The sequence below is a fragment of the Metopolophium dirhodum genome, chromosome 9, assembly GCF_019925205.1.
Source record: "Metopolophium dirhodum isolate CAU chromosome 9, ASM1992520v1, whole genome shotgun sequence".
Taxonomy (NCBI): domain Eukaryota; kingdom Metazoa; phylum Arthropoda; class Insecta; order Hemiptera; family Aphididae; genus Metopolophium; species Metopolophium dirhodum.
The window spans coordinates 30812028-30829733 of NC_083568.1; the positions used below are offsets into that span (position 1 = coordinate 30812028).

The following is a 17706-nucleotide window of genomic DNA, read 5'->3' on the forward strand; positions in this document are numbered from 1 at the left end:
GTCCTAAAAGGTGATGACCGACACAAAAAAAATAATAAAAAACACACATCATTGTAAAATCAATAGGTACATACATCGCTTCGCTCAGAATCTAAAACTATATGCATAAACAATTTAAAATATAAATTTAAACAATTTAGAAAAAATTGTTTGAACCTTAATTCACCCAATAAGGTTTTATAACAATTTTAAGATAATAGTGCTTACACCATCCTTATGCCAGTATTTTATGTTGACGGTGTGTAAGTAAATGACGAATTATAATTAAGAATATAGTTTGCAATACTTAAAGAGATATTGGCAGTGTAAATGTGTAATCCATAAACAATAGTACCCATTGTTAGAATAATATAATAAACTATAGGTAGAAACATGGTACTGGACGCATATACCGTTTCTAACCTTTTATCCAGTATATACAACATTGTTAAGTAAAATGCATGCTGTATAATTGCTGTCAACTGACAATCAAATCATAAAAATTCCCTTTAAAAATATACTTATACACTAAACCAGTGGTGTGTATCATAAAAAAAATTGGTATTGCTCAAATAATTTCAGGAGATTTATCCCTTATAATACTGTTATACCGACCTATAAAATGACCTATTTTTTCATCTATCAATACCCACCCACCCACCTATATTTAAGGAGTTGCCTGAGCCACACTTGGACCCTATGTTACATGCCAGTGCACTATACTATCACACGTTGAATGATAAAAATAAATATAATTATTAAAAAGTGAGGTAACAGTTTTTTTGTGTGTGAAAATCACTGAACCCTATTAATTTTATTAATTATAATAAAAAAATATATACATTATACAAAATAATATAATGAGTGCTCACTTATATCGGATCATAACTTACAGAATACGAATTGAGTAACTCCCTTTTTTTACATTAACAAAATATTCTTTTTTTAACATACATACAATACATTAGTGTTATTTACAATAAAAAAATACATTATTTTTAACATGGGCTTAATGAGTGATATCATATATATCATATATATATATATATAAATATCCATATTTGATACATTGCAAAAGTTTTTTTTTTCACTGCATTCAATTAATAACTAACATGAACATGGTCTATAACCTCTTTTCTTGTTTTATGTTGCGATTAACAAAGAAAGAGAAAAATTAACAGTGATTGAAAAAAAAAACAATATAACAAAAATTAACAATTTTGTAGATAAAATTAATCTAGAATACGCATGAAATGGGTTTTAACAACAATTTGAATAAGTTCGACAATGCGGCAGAAAACATAGTCAACCTGACTAGCCAGCAGCCGCAATAAGGAACGGCTACAATGACAATCTGATGGTAAATATCATTTCAAGAATGGTTTGAACATGAAATTTGCCTTCCTACGAATATCTTTTTCTTGTTCAAGTACGAATAGTGTATCTCGCATGGTAACACGTTTTATCCTTTGTCTAGGTATCTGTTAATATAAATGCATATTTATTTTTTGTTTCATTAAACTATTTCACAACTATTGTTATACTTACTGTTTGTCTATTTGTTAAACTGGTACTAATACTAGAATTTTGGTTCTGAAAAAAAATAAAATATATTAAACATCATGAAACATGAGTTCTTAAACAATTGTTAAGAGGTTGTCATTACACCCGCGCATATGTTATTTCCTTCTTACACACAAATTTTTGTTTGCCAGTTTCAATAGTGTGCTGTTAGTTATGATATTAGAGTGACCACTACTATCAAACTTTTAGGCAACAACATTATCTGTGTTCTCTCGTTGGTTATTTACAATATTTTAATTTTTAAGTGAATTATGAACATTTTAAAATATTAAGAGGACGTTACACCTGCATGTGTTGTCTAGGTTGTCATGTGAGAAAGCTTCACTCATAACTAAGAAACAACATTTTCACCACATAAAAAGGAGAACTTTGGCTATGCAATATCATTTTAATTTTTTTGATATCACTTCTATGTAAAAAGTTCTTATAGTTTTAAAATCCATAATTGTTTGTGTTTTTCAAACTTTAAAAAACTCTTTTTCAGATATTGAAAAAATAAAAATGATATTGCATAGCCAAAGTTCTCTTTCTTATGTGGTGAAGATTTTGTTTCTTTGTTATGAGTTTATAAAAATATTTTGAGTGGATAAGTTGTATTCTAGCATAGGTACTTGTATAAAAAATTAACAAAGATTGAAAATATCTCTTTGCTATAAATAGCATGACTTTCTGGTGAACTTTTTCAGTTTGACAGAGGTACAAAAACCTGTTGGAAACCTTCTATTAAAATGTCTTGTGTTAGCTATGAAAAGAAAAATTTTTATGAATTTCTAAAAGAGTTTGAAAATGTTCGAAATGTTGATGAATTTTTAAGCATATAAAAAATAATTGAGGTTATGTATTTTTAAACTTCCATTAAAGAAAATTATAAAGAACCTAGCATTACATTTTCAAGATTTTTTACTAAATAAAAAAGATTTTTATTGAGGATAATTTAAAAAAAAATTAGAAATATGTAAAAATTTATCAAGGCTTTAAAAATAGTCAAAAAATATTGAGAGAGGTTTATGGAAAATTCTAATATAAATATTTGTTGAAAATTTCAAGGTTCTACAGTTATTCATTTTTGAGTTACACCAAAAAAATAAAATTGATTTTTTCAAAAATTGGTTTTGTATAAAAGTAATTCTTTTATGTTTTTCTCGGTGCTTTCTACAACTACTTGACATTTTTAATTTTAACTTCCCAAAAATACCAACTAATTTCACTTAGACTATCAGTAAAGATGTTGATCTCGAGAATCCCAAAATGTGGCTTACAAAACAATAAAAAAATACACATCATTGTAAAATCAATACATTTTTTCGCACTGCTCAAAATCTAATGTATTATTAATTAACCTTCCTACAACTTAAATTAGTAAATGTGTCAATAAAAATTTAAATATAAATATAAATTTTAGTAAGTCAGCATTTTTTTTCTATAAATATTATAGCTAAGTAGTGCCTTATTTTGGGACAGAACACTTCAAAGATAGTTATTTATATAATTTTCAACTTTGAAAATTAAATTTTAATCATATTAACTCGTTTAAAATGCGATACATTTATTTGACGACTGACGTCAATTAATATAAGTAGGTATAGCTAGTAAAAATTATAACAATTGAATGTATAAAAATACATGAATGATAATTTTTCTTTTGCTTATTGACTTGACTTTTTTTATTGTATCTACAAAAGCGGGGCCTGTCCAAATGGCGAAGGAACGGGCCCGGGCCCTGCTCTGGACAACACATACAGGTCCTCTTAATGTTCTACAAACTCATAACTTACTTAAAAATTAAAATATCGTAAAAAATCAACAAGAGAATACAGATTATGTTGTTACTTAGAAGTTTGATAATAGATCAATTCACTCTAATATCAAAATTGACAGCACCTTATTGAAACTAGCGAACAAAAATTTGCTACGTCGTACGTGTGTAAGATGGAGATAACGCATACGGGTACGACATCTTCTTAAGGTTTATACTTTATAATAATAATGTAAATTTTCTATTGTAATGTATGACCATAAATACAGGTATCGCATTCACCAAACCTAGCAGTAGAATACATTTTTATAACTATTTACTTTGCAGTTATTCAAAATAATAAAAATTGTATAGAATACATTAAATTAAATGAATATAAAATATATGTAACTAAATAGATACATTTAAATAAAAAATTAACTTTACCTGTAAACTAGGATTTATTCCTGGTTCTAATTTCGGTTTTTTCCTAGGTCCTATTGCATTTAAGGCAGTTAAATTAGCTTCTCGCTGTCGTAGTTCTTCCATCTCCACCCTTTGCATCTTAAAATTTAAAAAAAAAGGAATTGTTGATTAAAACTAATTTATATACCAACAAAATTATCAATATTACCTCTTTGGCTTTAGCTTTTAATTTTGCTTGTTCTGGATCTTCGTTTTTAGATCTGCTTTTAGCTGCTCGTAACAAGAGCTCTCGCTCCATTTCATCTTGCTTCTTACGTTCAACCTTATCAATTTCTTCAAGACATTTGATTTGACCTCGAATATTTCTAGTAACTTCATAGCGTTTATCCGCCTAGACATCAAAATATATTATGTTCAAAAATCTTATAACCTGATTATTATTTAAATCTTACTTTATTAAAATCTAAACGATGCTCCGCTACAACAGCAAATTTTTCTAAAAGATCTTTTAAACGTTCAGCGACTGCATGCGATACTAATGCTGGTACATCAGCGGCAGCATCTTCTAAACCTTCTCTATTTACTGAGAAAAAAATTATAAATATAAATTATTGATCATCATAGATTGAAACTAAAAGTACATAAATTTAAAAAATGATATAGCTAAATTTTGAAGACCATATAAAGCATATTGAAATAAGAAAAAACAGATATATTGTTGTGACAAATAATTTTAAATTGTAATGAACAATATTCAATTCAAACTATAAATAATTTGAGTGTTTTAAAACATAGTTACATTGTATAAATAGTTGTAATGTATTATTTTTGATAATAAAAAAATAATAAAAAATTTTTTTTTAATGTTTGATAGGGAAAACAATAATTAAAATGTAAAATGTTCAACTATTATATTAGTTTATCAAATTTAATAAAAAGTGGTCATGGTTAATATAAAATATTATTAATTATTAATTCAATATTAAATTTTTCTTATACTAATTTTATTATTAGTGATAATTACATTTGTTTTTAAACACATAAAATTATTTTTTCCACAAATTTATAGTATTAGATTTTCATTTAAAAATATTATATGTTCTTTATGTATTTCTGTTACATTAATTGAAATCTTATCAAAATCATCCTTGTTGTTCAGAAGAATGTCTAAAGATTTAGAACATTTCATATTTTAACTTGAACAAAAAGTTTTAATATTACAAAAAAATTCTTCAAAATAACAAAAATAGTTTTTATAAGATTTCAATCAAGAGTATATTTTTACTTCAATAAAAACCATTAGGTGTTCAAGTATACAATTAAATCAATCTAAATAAAACATGTATATGACTTTTATAATTACCAATTTGTTTAATTTTTGCTACTAATGGATTTTGTGGTAAAAGTATTTCATCTTTACATGATCTAATTTGTGTTCCAACAAATTCAGTGGAACCTAAAATTCTTTGGGTTTCTTCTGCTAAGTTGACACCACCCATAGCAGCGACATCATTAATATCATCATCACCACTAATTAAAAAATTAATGTATAATTTTTAAATTCTGCTGAGATAATTTATAATTTTATGTAACTCAAAATAAAATAAATTTTATTTACACATATGCTGCTGATGACGAAAAAGATTTCTTTTCTTTTTCCTTGGATGGAGGTTTAGACAACGCAACTATTGGCGGAGCAACGGTAATTGGTGTTGGAACTTTGTTGATCATTGTTGGTTGTGCTATTATATTTGGTGATGGTGGTATCCGAGGTTGAGGCATTGTTATACTATTAGTTGGTAGGGGTGTCGATGCTAAAGGAGTACTAATCTTAATATGCGATCCAACTGGTGTCTTAAGAGGTACTGCTTTAACAAGCATTTGCCGACCACCGCCCACTGGTGGTCTTGGGGATGATGTCGATGTAAGTGGTGGAGGAAGTGTAGTAGTTTGAGAAGATGCTACTGGAGGTTGAATACGAATTGAACCCATTTTATTAACAGCTGTGAGACCTTGTGGGGTTTGTACCCTGACTTGTTGCTGTAATTTAAAATTACAACAAATTAAGAAATTAATGGTAATCAGTTGTTTAAAATTGAATTGTGTAGGGATAGTTAACTATTTTTTCACTATTTAATATTTCTAAATATTTTCCTTCAAAAGATGAAATATTAAAAATATATACTGCTATATATAATAATATAACCATTTACACAGCATAAAATATTAATAAAAATATTTTTTCAAGCAACTGGTGTAGAGTAAAAGCAATTATAATGTTGCCTTGTACACTTAGGTTCTTTGTCCTATGAAATTTGGAATGTAATAAAAAAGATATTAACTTACAGAAACAATTCTATGTTGTTGTTGAGAATTAATTGTCCTTGCTGGTGTTAAGGCTGGTTGGGAAGTCATTATTCTAACCGTTTGTTGGTTAGATGCTGCATTACTTAAGATATTTCCCATTACTTGTGTATTCTATTAAAAGTATAATAATATTGTATTAAATAAATAATTTGACCAAAAACATTTAAGTGATATAAACATAATAATATACATAATAATTATTTTGATTTCAACTATACATCTTGTTAAGTAAAATCAAAATATAACATCACAACAGTTTAAAGAAAGTATAGGAAACTTCTTAACGATCCCCTGCGATCTGTTGTAAGGATTAACGAGATATCATAATGGACACATATTTACTTATTATGTATAAATTGAATACAACTCAGATGCAATCTTTGCCAGAGTTTTAACTTAACATTTAATAACATTACATAGATAATCTAAAATAGATCATTATCTATTAAATGTGCTATGCTTCATTTCTCAGTATATTTTTTTTTAATGTTTCAAGGTTTTTTTAAAAACCGACCAAATTTTACATTTTACATTTTCAAAACAACCATTTTTCATAAAATAAAATTGTTCAAACACAAAATATTTAAATATTGAACAAATAGTTTCAAATATTTACATACCCAGGGTTTCCGTAAAAATATTAAGATACAAAAAAAAATTAAAATCTAAGTGGTTTTTTAAGGCATAGACTTAATTTAAAATAAATAAATATTATTATATAAATAATAACAGTTGTTCCGAAAAAATTAGAACACAATCATATCTAATATGACATCATGTTAACCCTCAAAACAAATTTTGAATTTCAAAATTTTATAAACACAATATTTTTAAACAACAACTTGATAAACTCTTCTAATTGCATCCATAGAAAATTTTTTAACAATATGAAGAGAAATAGATATTTTGAAATATTTAACAGAATAGTTTGAGATACAATTCTAAAAATCTATTGAAATTGTTCAGCAAAACAATACTTTGAAATAAAAAATTATATCAACTATATTAACTGAATACATTTTTTCATGGACTGTGTACTACAAAAGTACCTTGTGGAAAATGCCAGATTCAATTTAGATCATTCCACAAAAATATATAGTGTATCTTATATGACACACTGAAAAATAAATATAAATTAACGTTTGTTTCAATGCTGCCAAAATGTTGTGAATAGTAATGGGATAAAGGATATATTGCATGGAAATTATTACTATTTATAATAATCTCTCTAAATGAATTTTATTTTATAAGCATTTTCAAACATCAAATAAATAAAATAAAGAACATGAAATTATTTTCATCAAAACAAATGTGTAGATAAAACGAGCATTGATTTATACATCTCACGTAATGAATATACGAGTAGAATACATATAAATAAATAAGAATTTTAAGTATTTATTTTCAATGATTATAATTTAAACTTTTTATGTCTACAATTTAAAAATATTAACTATTTTATCAATTTTAAACATAATGCTATAATAAATGTAATCAAATATAAAATAGTTTGGACTAAAACATTAATTTTATCATACCAAAATGGTTTGTAACAATCACAAACTAAGATATAATGGACTGGAAACGACAGGGTCGGCGGGGGACAGCCACGAAAAGGTGATATAGCCGATAAGAATATTGTTCTTGAAGTTTTTAGTGCTACCGGTGGTTTTATTTGGCTACACAATTTGTATCTTAGCCCGTGTTAAATACAGAGGGCGCTGTGAACTCCAGGAACACATAGCGACCCCCTGCACTTTGCCTCTTGTACATACATTTGTGACCGTGATAAGCTGCTTGTTTCCAGTCCATTATATCTTAGTCCGTGGTAACAATTAACAAAAACCAAATTTTTAAATTTTGACGTAAAAAGAAATAAAATAATCTTTACCGTTGCTTGCTGCTGATTAGCTAAAACAACAGTAGGTTGAGCACTAATTTGTGGTGGTCGAATTCCATCAATCACCATTTCTTTTAACATAAGTGATTGCCTCAAGAGTGGTAGGCTTTTCTATAAACAAATATTAAAAACATTTTAATTATTAATGTCAAATATACAAAGGCAAAATAAATAAAGGATCAGAAGACAAAAAAAAGTTTTCTTCAAATTATTATTAAATATTAAACTATTATAATTAGATTATTAGAACCATTAAAAGTTAGGTACATATTTACCACACATACACACATATTTATATATATAAAAGCTTTATTTAAGTTTTATGAAATATTAAAAAAGATAATAGCTAGTTGTGCCATATCGTGTTGCGTTAAGTAAACTGCGGAAAGATAACAAAAATAACTGTTAAAAGATTTTAAATATTTAAGACAAATTCTAGAACCATACTACCGTGTACTTCTTAGATCCATAAAAACAAATCACATACCTAGGTATAATTGCTGCTGTTGACCTAATTTATCTATGTCATGACTTATGTCATAGTAGATTTTTTAGATGAGGGGGTCCACCGTAAAGTACTGCAGGGGATACTGTTGTGGATCCAAAATTTTGCAAAAATTTAAACAAAAATACATATAATTTAACATTGCATTATACAGGTGTTTGGACCGCATCTGATTGTTAAATTAAAAAAAGAGGGGATAATGGGGGCCCCCTTGATGTACAACGACATTGTATTTTTTAAACAATTCGGCACCACTGTTAGGTACAATAAAAGTTCAAAAATATACTTTAAAGGTAAATAAATTATTGTGCGTTTTACATGTAAAGATAGGCAATTATGGGAAGCCCGGCTCAATGACATCACATATTATCTTGATTCAACCACTCATAACTTATAAGAAGTATAATAATCTAATAGTGTAAAACTTATGGCAATACCATTTTTTCTATACTCTGTTCAAAATGAGTTGGAACCCGGCGGCGACCAGTTTTCGTCGAGCGCCGGTCAGACGTTGTCCCCTACAACGATGCGTTGGGCGCTGTCACGGAACAAAGCAACGCCCATGATCACAACTTGGCCGCCGGGATACAATCTCATTTTTAACAGAGTATAGAATTGAACATTCTTACAAATTAAAAAAGAATTATTTTTGTGCTCCTTTAAAGTTAATTATATATTATAATAAATGATACCTTGAGGAAACCGATAAGGCACGGTTGTGGTGAAGCATTTAGAAGTTTCTCTAGTCGATCACAAAACTGTTCTGGCTCCACCTTGGCATCAACCAGTTCTTGTATAAGGGTTCGCACACTTCTTTCTACAGGTTTAGGTTCTTTACTTGACAATTCAAGTAAATTGGCTAAAAATTTGCGGCACTTTTCTTTAGTATTGTCTTGTTGAATTTTTTGATGCGCCTGAAAATAAATCAACTATAAATATTTCCATCAACTTAAATTAGGTAAATTGTTTAACAATACCTGTTGAGGTTGAGCTATCGTTTGGGTTGGTGTTGTAGTTGGTGTACCAGCAATAGAAACATTGTTCTGAAATAGTAATTCTTCAATCAATTTAAACATACACATAGATCTACACGGTTTAATTAAGACTTGTTTTAAAATATTTACAGCTCTCTATTTAAAAAGTAAGTTAGTAAGGGAAGTTTATTATTTTATCAGGTAACAATTATTTAAAAAAAATAATAGAGTAAAAGGTTATTAATTATGAATAATAATATAAGTTATTTTGGCTAACTAAAGTTACAACATACATAATGATTAGGGATTGGATTTCAAAGGTTAGGTTAGGTTAGGTATGTTTTTGGATTGCCTGATGAGATACTTTTCAAGCTACTAATGTGTTTTAATTGCATGCTATTTCAATAATCAATTATTTAAAAGCATTTAGAACAGACCCAAAATTGAAAAATAAGTAAAAATAGCAGAAATATAATAAAACCAATAGAATAGCTTTAAAATTTAAGTATTATAGATTCATCTTTGTACTACCACGTGTCATAATCCAGTTTTAAAATTACATGAATCATACTTTTATCAGTGGCGTCATTTCAGTTTTCAATAGAGGGGGGCAAAGGTTTAGACCGGCCCGAATGGGTAAAAAAAAACCGCAAAAATATTAATAGTTTATTAAGATATCTTCTTTTTTTTATTTTTGAAAATCTATTAACAGCATTATCTATAAATCAATTTTACCTGATTCATTATAAGTATATAAGTATATATTATATAATATATATATATATCTTATATAAGTATATGATATATTTACAAATTAATATTATCTTAAATTATAATATATTTTTTTTTTATTGCTTGCTTACCGGCTCAAGTTTTGTCTGTTTATTAACATGCTAGAAATTATTTTCGATACTTTTCGAGCAGTTTGCGGTAATTTTATATTTTTAGTCGCACCCCTTAACCACCCATCTATTTTTTTTAGATCATATTTTTCCCAAATTAAAAGATTAATGTAAACATGCGTCACGAAAAAAATTAATTTTAATTTAGGTACTCAACTAAATTAACACAATACGCAGAATAGTTGAATCATACACGACTGTCGCAAGTTATGAAGTCCGTGATCAATGATAAATAATAAGAGCGTCAATCGGTTGTTGTTTTTAGAATTTGTAATCATTTTAGATTTTAGAAATTAAACTATACGAGATTATGATACTAACTGTTCATTTTCCTTCACAAAACACACTCACACAAACAAACATACATAAATACATACATACAATGTGTACGTCCCCGCATACGTCTAAATATATTCGAACTATCAATTAGTAAAAATGTATCATTGTGACAATAATTTCTTAGTACATACTATAATATTTTCTGAAAATATTATAAAATTCCCAGACAGCAAATGTTTGACTAAAAATATTATTATAACATTATTATAGGCACGTTTTTGCACTAATAAAATATAATAATGGTAAAACGGCAACAACTGGACACCGGCCCATAGGGCTGCTTTTAAAATCAGACAAGGGCAAATGCCCACCTTGCCCCCCCCCCCCCAAATGACGCCACTGACTTTTATTAGTAACCAAATTGTGAAGTGACCACTATTACATATGGATGTCAATTTTATTACTTCAACACGAGTCAACCCAATTTTTTATTTATAAAATATTTTTATATAATAATTTTAATGTTTTATTAAAATTATTATTTTAGGCTTTTAGGTCATACATTTTAAATTTTTTAGAGCATTCAAATCAGAGATAATTACGATATTAGATAATTCACAACCTGCACCAAAGCTTAAAAATGTACGGGTAACAAATAATTGAGGTCAATGACCTAGATTCAATAATAAATATTATAAAAATTTGTTGTAACGTGACAATTTTTAACTTATTTACCTCTCAATTAAACCTAATATTACACATTTAATAATTCTAAATCATTTTAGCTTATTTTAGATTACGGCCTTTCCAATAATAATAGACAAAATACATTGCAAAATATTTATTTTTAAAATTATTAACATTCTTATATTTTTCTACTATATCCTAATATATTGTTATAGATATATACATATATTGACAAGAATTAATGTTACCTTAAATTCCTAGTCACCACTTCAAAAATTGCATAAAAACAAATTATAATATCAATTCAAATATAACTTACAGTTGCAACTGAAGGAACAGATTGTACTCTAAAATTTGCATTGTTTTGAGTAATAGCATTCCCTTGACTAGGTGCTGGGCCAACTCGTAATAACTGATACTGGCCATTTTCAGTCTTTAACAATATATGTCCACCTTGTGCTTGTTGGAGTGTTTGTAGAGTAAGCTGTATAAAACAGAATTTAAAAATATCAATAATATTTAATATTTTAGACAGTGAATTATATTCAAGTATTTCAATTATATATCCAATAGAACATCAATATACTCCTTTTCAAAAGAGAATATACCGGCCGGCGACCAATTTATGTCCAGCGACGCGAATTCCCACCCAATTTCCCATTGTTAACGTGATCACATGGTTCTCAACTCACCAATTGAATTATTCAACATGCGCAAAAGCAGTATATTCTTTTTTGAAAAGGACTATACATTAGTTTAGCTTTAATCCGGTAAACACATTTTTTTTCTTTTAATATTTTTATCAGAGTAGATAAATTAAGTGTGTACAACAAAATTTCTTAGTTATTTGAGTACTCTTGATTTTTGAACAACCTCTAGTTACCTGGAAAACACTTATCTGAATTTATCCAGACTACTGAGGTTCTACTATTTTAACTTAGTGTCTTAAATAATATTTGAGCAAGAGATTATTTGTTATTGCTTACCTATTAGTTATTATACAGAAGTTATATTTAATACAAGAACAATTTGTGTACAATGCTTAAAATTGTTTAACTAACCCCGGGTGCACCAGGACGGGATCCAACTACTTGAGGTATCATTACTCTTGACATATTTTTATTAACTCCGCCTTGAGAATTTTGAGGCCGCAGTGCATTGACATTTAGTATTTGTACATTTGCTGGTAAAATTGTTTGAGGAGAGTTACCAGTAACTACACCTTGTGCCATTTGTTTGGAAACAGTAATAACGTTTGATGATACAGAGGATTGATTGGACGATACTTGTCCAGGTAAAGTCATTGTGGAAACGGGAGGTGAATTATGATGATGCTGTTGAGATGTTGACTTAATTACAACAGCGGTTCCAGTACCTGTAAAAAAATCATGTTAGTAACATAAACTATTAATAACTTATTGGAGTGATGAGAGATATAGTAATTTTCTCGGTAATTTTTATTTTAATCATAAGAGGTTAACTAGGTACCTATAAAATTTCAAAAATTGTTTTGTTATAGAAGAAAAGTTGGCACTAAAAATTAACTAGAAGTTTTAAACATATCACCAGACTTAATAGAAAACACAATGAAAGAATTTCCGATGGGGGACATACCTAATTAGAAACACCAACTTATTTAAATCCGATTCAATTAATGAATTATCAGCATTTGAATGAGAATTCTCGATAATAACATTGATTGAGATTTTATAAAAAAACATTTTAAAACATAAAAATAATTAAGAAATAATGGATTACCACCTACCTATGTAATGATGATTATTTGTTTTTATGAAATTTGAACATTTCATGTTTAGGCTTATCGTAAATAGGTGTTAATAAGCTACCACCGCTAACAGACAGCGTACAGGCAATATGAAATAACACAACATTGACAATGCAAGTCATCGGCAAGTTACGGATCATGTTATTTAACACAGTTCCATAGTGCGACGAGCGTGGAAATAACGGAGTCAAGCCGGAAACTGTATGCGGCGGTGCGCTACACAGTAGAGCGATCGTAGTCTACTCATATGAAACATTGGCGGTCCGGACAGAAGTCATGTAGGACATGCAGTAAGTATTATCCCTATAATATTATGTGATATAGTGTCGGTGTAACGTGTGCGGCGTCCGGACGATCGGTGGTTTAGGAAGGAGTTCGGTAACGACGTCTAGCAGGTGCGTAGGGCAACGACGCGCAACGGGACAAACTCTAACCTGAACTGGTAGAATTAATCGTGCCGTTTGGCAGCGAGTTGACCGGCACGTAATTTCGGCTGTTGGCCGAGTTCGAGTAGACCACTTTGACCTGGTCCAGCGATTTCATGGGTTGGGGTGCCGCGTAATTGTGCGCCAGCGTTGGATTGACGACATGGTGATGGTGTTGTTGTTGCTGCTGCTGTTGTTGCTGCTGTTGCTGTTGCTGCTGCTGCTGTTGTTGTTGCTGCTGCTGCTGTTGGCCAACAAAATCCACCTGACTGATGCCCGGCATTAAACTATCGCAGTGGCTGCATACACGTCGAGAGCGAAAACAAAAATAACAAATCGATCAGCACAGGTTTAACGCTGGAGCGCGTTCACCACGGACTGAGATAAACACTAACAAGACGTATCCAAGTCCGTGGCGTACGCCAAATTATTATTATTATCCACAATCATTCCGTAACGACGTGCCCACTCGGCGGAGCACCTCGGTAGTGGTCTAACCTCAAAACGTCATATCGCGGGAGACAGGGTTACACGAAACGCTATCATATCCAGTGGGCATTGCAGTGTAGTGCAGTACGAGCGCGGAACGATCAAACTTGTAAGTACGCCGATGTAAATTTATAGTGCGCGAAACCGCGAACGAGTGAAAGGTAAATATTATTGTTTTGTTATCAGAAGGACAAAAACTCGGACGTCGCTGCTGAAAGCTGTTTACGGGTTATCTCGATTTTCGAATACCCACGTCGCGTGAAGTGACCACCCACAATTGCCGTTAGCCGGCAGGGTCGTAGACGACGACTTACGACGGAGAGACGTCCTCAGTCGTCAGTCGTCACGGTGGTGTACGTCCCCGCGGCGGCCACCTACCGTTTTACATTAAATGTATTATTAACAATACACAATATTTGTAATATTATCGATATTAATATTTTCGTCGTCCGTAATCCGTGCCGACGCCGTAGTTGTGATCTCGACGGCCAGAGTGCGTGTCGTCGATCCGTATCGGTCAAATAGCTCGCGCTCTCTCGCTGTTGGCCGCACACGGCATGCCGAGCTGAAGTTATGTCGCGAAACCTTGCACCATACCACTCTCGCTCACGACGGTCCCCCCCGGCCGCGTACTCACGGCCGTCGTCAGGCCAATGGGACGGCGGAGGCAGAAGATCCCTGTCCGGAGGGCGCGCGCCAAAAAACGTCGTCGTCGAGTGCGCGAAAACGGCCGCGGAACCCCCCCGAAACTAACGAACGACTACCTTATAAGACTATTGTTGTTGTTGTTGTTGTTGTTGGCGGAGACGGCAGCTATGCACTTGTTCATCGAGGAGGCGGCGGACCGGGTACCGTTGACCAAGACGTGCTGCTGTTGCTGTTTTTGCGGCGCGGCCGCTGTAGCTGCGACAGCATTATTGGTGCTGCTGCTGCTGCTGGTGCTATTGTTGGTGTTGGTGTTGTTGTGGTGGTGACTCCTGTTACCGGTGGACACGACCGATGTGTTGGTGACCAACTCGCTTTCCAGCGACACCACGATTGCACTGAACGCGTTTTCGTCCACGTCCTTACTGAGTACTTCCTCCAGAAACTTGACTGACGCCATTTTCTGACCGACTCGGATCGCAGACTGATGTGCGCATGCGTACGCGGCGTTCCCCCGCCCCACCGCGCTCGACCCGCTACCGTGGCGCGCGCGCACACCGGACGTTGTCGTCGGTCGCGCGCGCTCCCCTCCACGTCGCGCTCGCTCGAACACTCGTCCAAAGACCTACCCCCACCCCTTCCTCAACCATACGGTAGCATAAAAAAAAAAGGCGCGTTTTCTACAATTTTTTTTTACGCCGTCCGCGTAGTGTAACGTATCCGCGTATACGGTTAAAGCGTTCGTTGTTGTTATTGTTTGTTTTCGGAAAAATAATTTTCCGCTATGCGTCGTTATCTCCGTAATATTACAAACTTTGCTTTTACGCCGCCGCAACACCCGCAGGCCAGCTGCTGTCCGCGATACCTCCTACGGCCGTGCGCTGCGGGTGACGTCGACGCGACCGCCGCTCCCGTAATTCATCAACGTACAAACGCCGTGCTGGTGCGGGGAAAGGGGAATACGCGCGAACGCCGTACGCGTAATATGTGTACTCGTAACGACGCGCGCTAAACGAACAACTCGATTTATTCATAATATTATTTTATTCGGCACGCCGCGCGCAGTGTTGCCAAGCCGACGCGACGACAAAAACGTATAATTAATATACCGTTGCGTGTCTACGCGTCGCGGGGTGTGGGTGTACTATAGTATAGTAGTAATATTATAGTAAATATAGTAGTGGTAGTAATAGTAGTAGTATCTTGTAGTAACCTGTGCGTTCGGGCCGTTCAATAGTAGTAGTAGTATTTTGTATAGTAACCACTAACCAGTTGTAGTGAGTAGTAGTACTACTGTTGTAGTAGTACCGTAGTAGTATCTCTGATCGTGTTCAACGTTATATGTTACAACGTAACGGTATTGCGACGACCAAAACGTGTCATCGGTAATAATTATTGTCGTTTGCGCGTTCACGAAACGCGTTGTGGGTAACCGACGTAACCAGCGCAAGATAGGCATGTTCTATCGGTAGCCCCGAGGGACTACTTTTATTTTATGAGTTTTATTAAAAAACGACTCGTACGTATCTAGGTATAGTCTATAAAAAAAAAGTTGTCCTTCGTTTACTAGGGAAATTAACTTTTCTACATTTTCTAAATGTTGTTCTGCACACTCTAATGAATAGTATTAATTCTTCCATACGTCTGGAGAAGAATATCTGCGTGAAATTATCTAGGCCAGCGATCATAGCGATATTTTAGTCACGGTATCGCTATCATATATTATAGTAACGATAATCGACGTTACAACAGGCGGTTGAAGACAACTCATACATAATAAATAATAGTAAGTTACCAAGTTAGTGCCTACGAAATTTAAAATTTATAACTTTTACGAATAATTTGCGAACTATTGGCAGTGACGGACAGCCACAGATATATACGAGAACGATATATTATATTTGGGGGAAGCAGAATCTGTGAAATATGCTATTAGGAGGACGTACAACATGGCAAAAACTGTTTTGCGCGGGATATAACCACTCGGGCAGTAATGATAGTTAAGACTACAAATTTATATAGGCATAATTTTGTTCAGAACATTATCTGTGTAATATCCTTTTTTATTTTTTCGATATCACTTATTCAAAAAAAGTTTTTATTGTTTCAAAATTCATTATTTTTTGTGTGGTTCAAACTTAACAATTTTTTTTTATAGTTCTGATATCGAAAATATAAAAACGATTTTTCACAGCTAAAGTTCTTCTTTTTATGTAGTGAACATTTCGTTTCTTAGTTATTACTGTAACCCTGTCGTCGGTTCTTTCCCGCGCAAAACAGTTTTTGCTATGCTGTACATTTGTAAGACCGCGGAGACAACATATGCGGGTGTAGCAGCGTCCTCTTGGCTCTTAAAATAATAAAATAAGAAATAATATGCACGGAAACCGATGGGATGCGTGCAAAAAACAGCTTAGTAGGAGGGGGGTGTTTATACTTTTTAAAAATTATAAAAAAAAATCAATTGCCATAGGTAAATTACTATTACGTTTTGCACGTAAAGAATTTTTATTCTTGCGGATGCGTTTAAATTTACGCATGAAATATTTAATTGGTTTACCTATTTAAAATTAAATTTACTTATAGAAATTTAAATGTCTTAGATACAATAATAAATACATTTTAAATAAATTTAAATACAATATGTTTTGTATTATGATTTAAATGATAGTAATACTTTAGTTTAACTCGTAAACAATATTTTTAGTTCCACCATTTTGTGCATAAATTAATAATTCTTAAGTTTTGCCAACTCGTGAACAGTCAATATACCATTATTATTGTCCATGAGATAAACATGCCTTTTCATGATCCAATCCACATATTTGCATTGATTGTCCTTGTGCTTTATTGAGGTTCATGGCAAATGTTTGACAAGTAGGAAATTGCAGCAATATTTTGATTTGAATTGGTGAATCCGAAAGAATCATTGGTATTTGCTATATTTGCTATATTAAAACGTGTCCCCCCTTTAAATTTACCATTTACGACTGTTGATTTGATTATATAGGTATTTCACAATT

At 31.9% G+C, this 17706-nt stretch overlaps 1 protein-coding gene across 2 annotated transcripts; it reads right to left on the minus strand.

Annotated features, from left to right (window-relative positions):
• Nucleotides 1-733: 733 nt before the first annotated feature.
• Nucleotides 734-15177, minus strand: LOC132951915 (transcription initiation factor TFIID subunit 4). Of its 2 annotated transcripts, none has more exons than XM_061023977.1 (15): nt 14803-15177; nt 13559-13848; nt 12400-12713; nt 11658-11822; nt 9474-9539; nt 9189-9410; nt 7983-8102; nt 6071-6202; nt 5343-5764; nt 5088-5254; nt 4177-4307; nt 3933-4115; nt 3746-3862; nt 1528-1572; nt 734-1460 (listed from the first exon to the last, which is right to left on the minus strand). In XM_061023977.1, the coding sequence occupies exons 1-15, from the start codon at nt 15141-15143 to the stop codon at nt 1347-1349; spliced, it is 2829 nt and encodes a 942-aa protein (XP_060879960.1). In that variant the 5' UTR covers nt 15144-15177; the 3' UTR covers nt 734-1346. The 2 variants fall into 2 exon arrangements, with proteins under 2 accessions (XP_060879960.1, XP_060879961.1); XM_061023978.1 differs by lacking the exon at nt 14803-15177 and adding an exon at nt 14048-14769.
• Nucleotides 15178-17706: the final 2529 nt, after the last annotated feature.

Coding starts and splice junctions, on each gene's coding strand:
- LOC132951915 (XM_061023977.1), bottom strand. CDS start 15,143: ATGGCGTCAGTCAAGTTTCTGGAGGAAGTACTCAGTAAGGACGTGGAC. Junction 8,103..9,188: donor GCCTTATCGGTTTCCTCAAG/GTATCATTTATT, acceptor ATTTGTTTATAG/AAAAGCCTACCACTCTTGAG. Junction 4,308..5,087: donor AGCAAAAATTAAACAAATTG/GTAATTATAAAA, acceptor TTTTTTTCTCAG/TAAATAGAGAAGGTTTAGAA.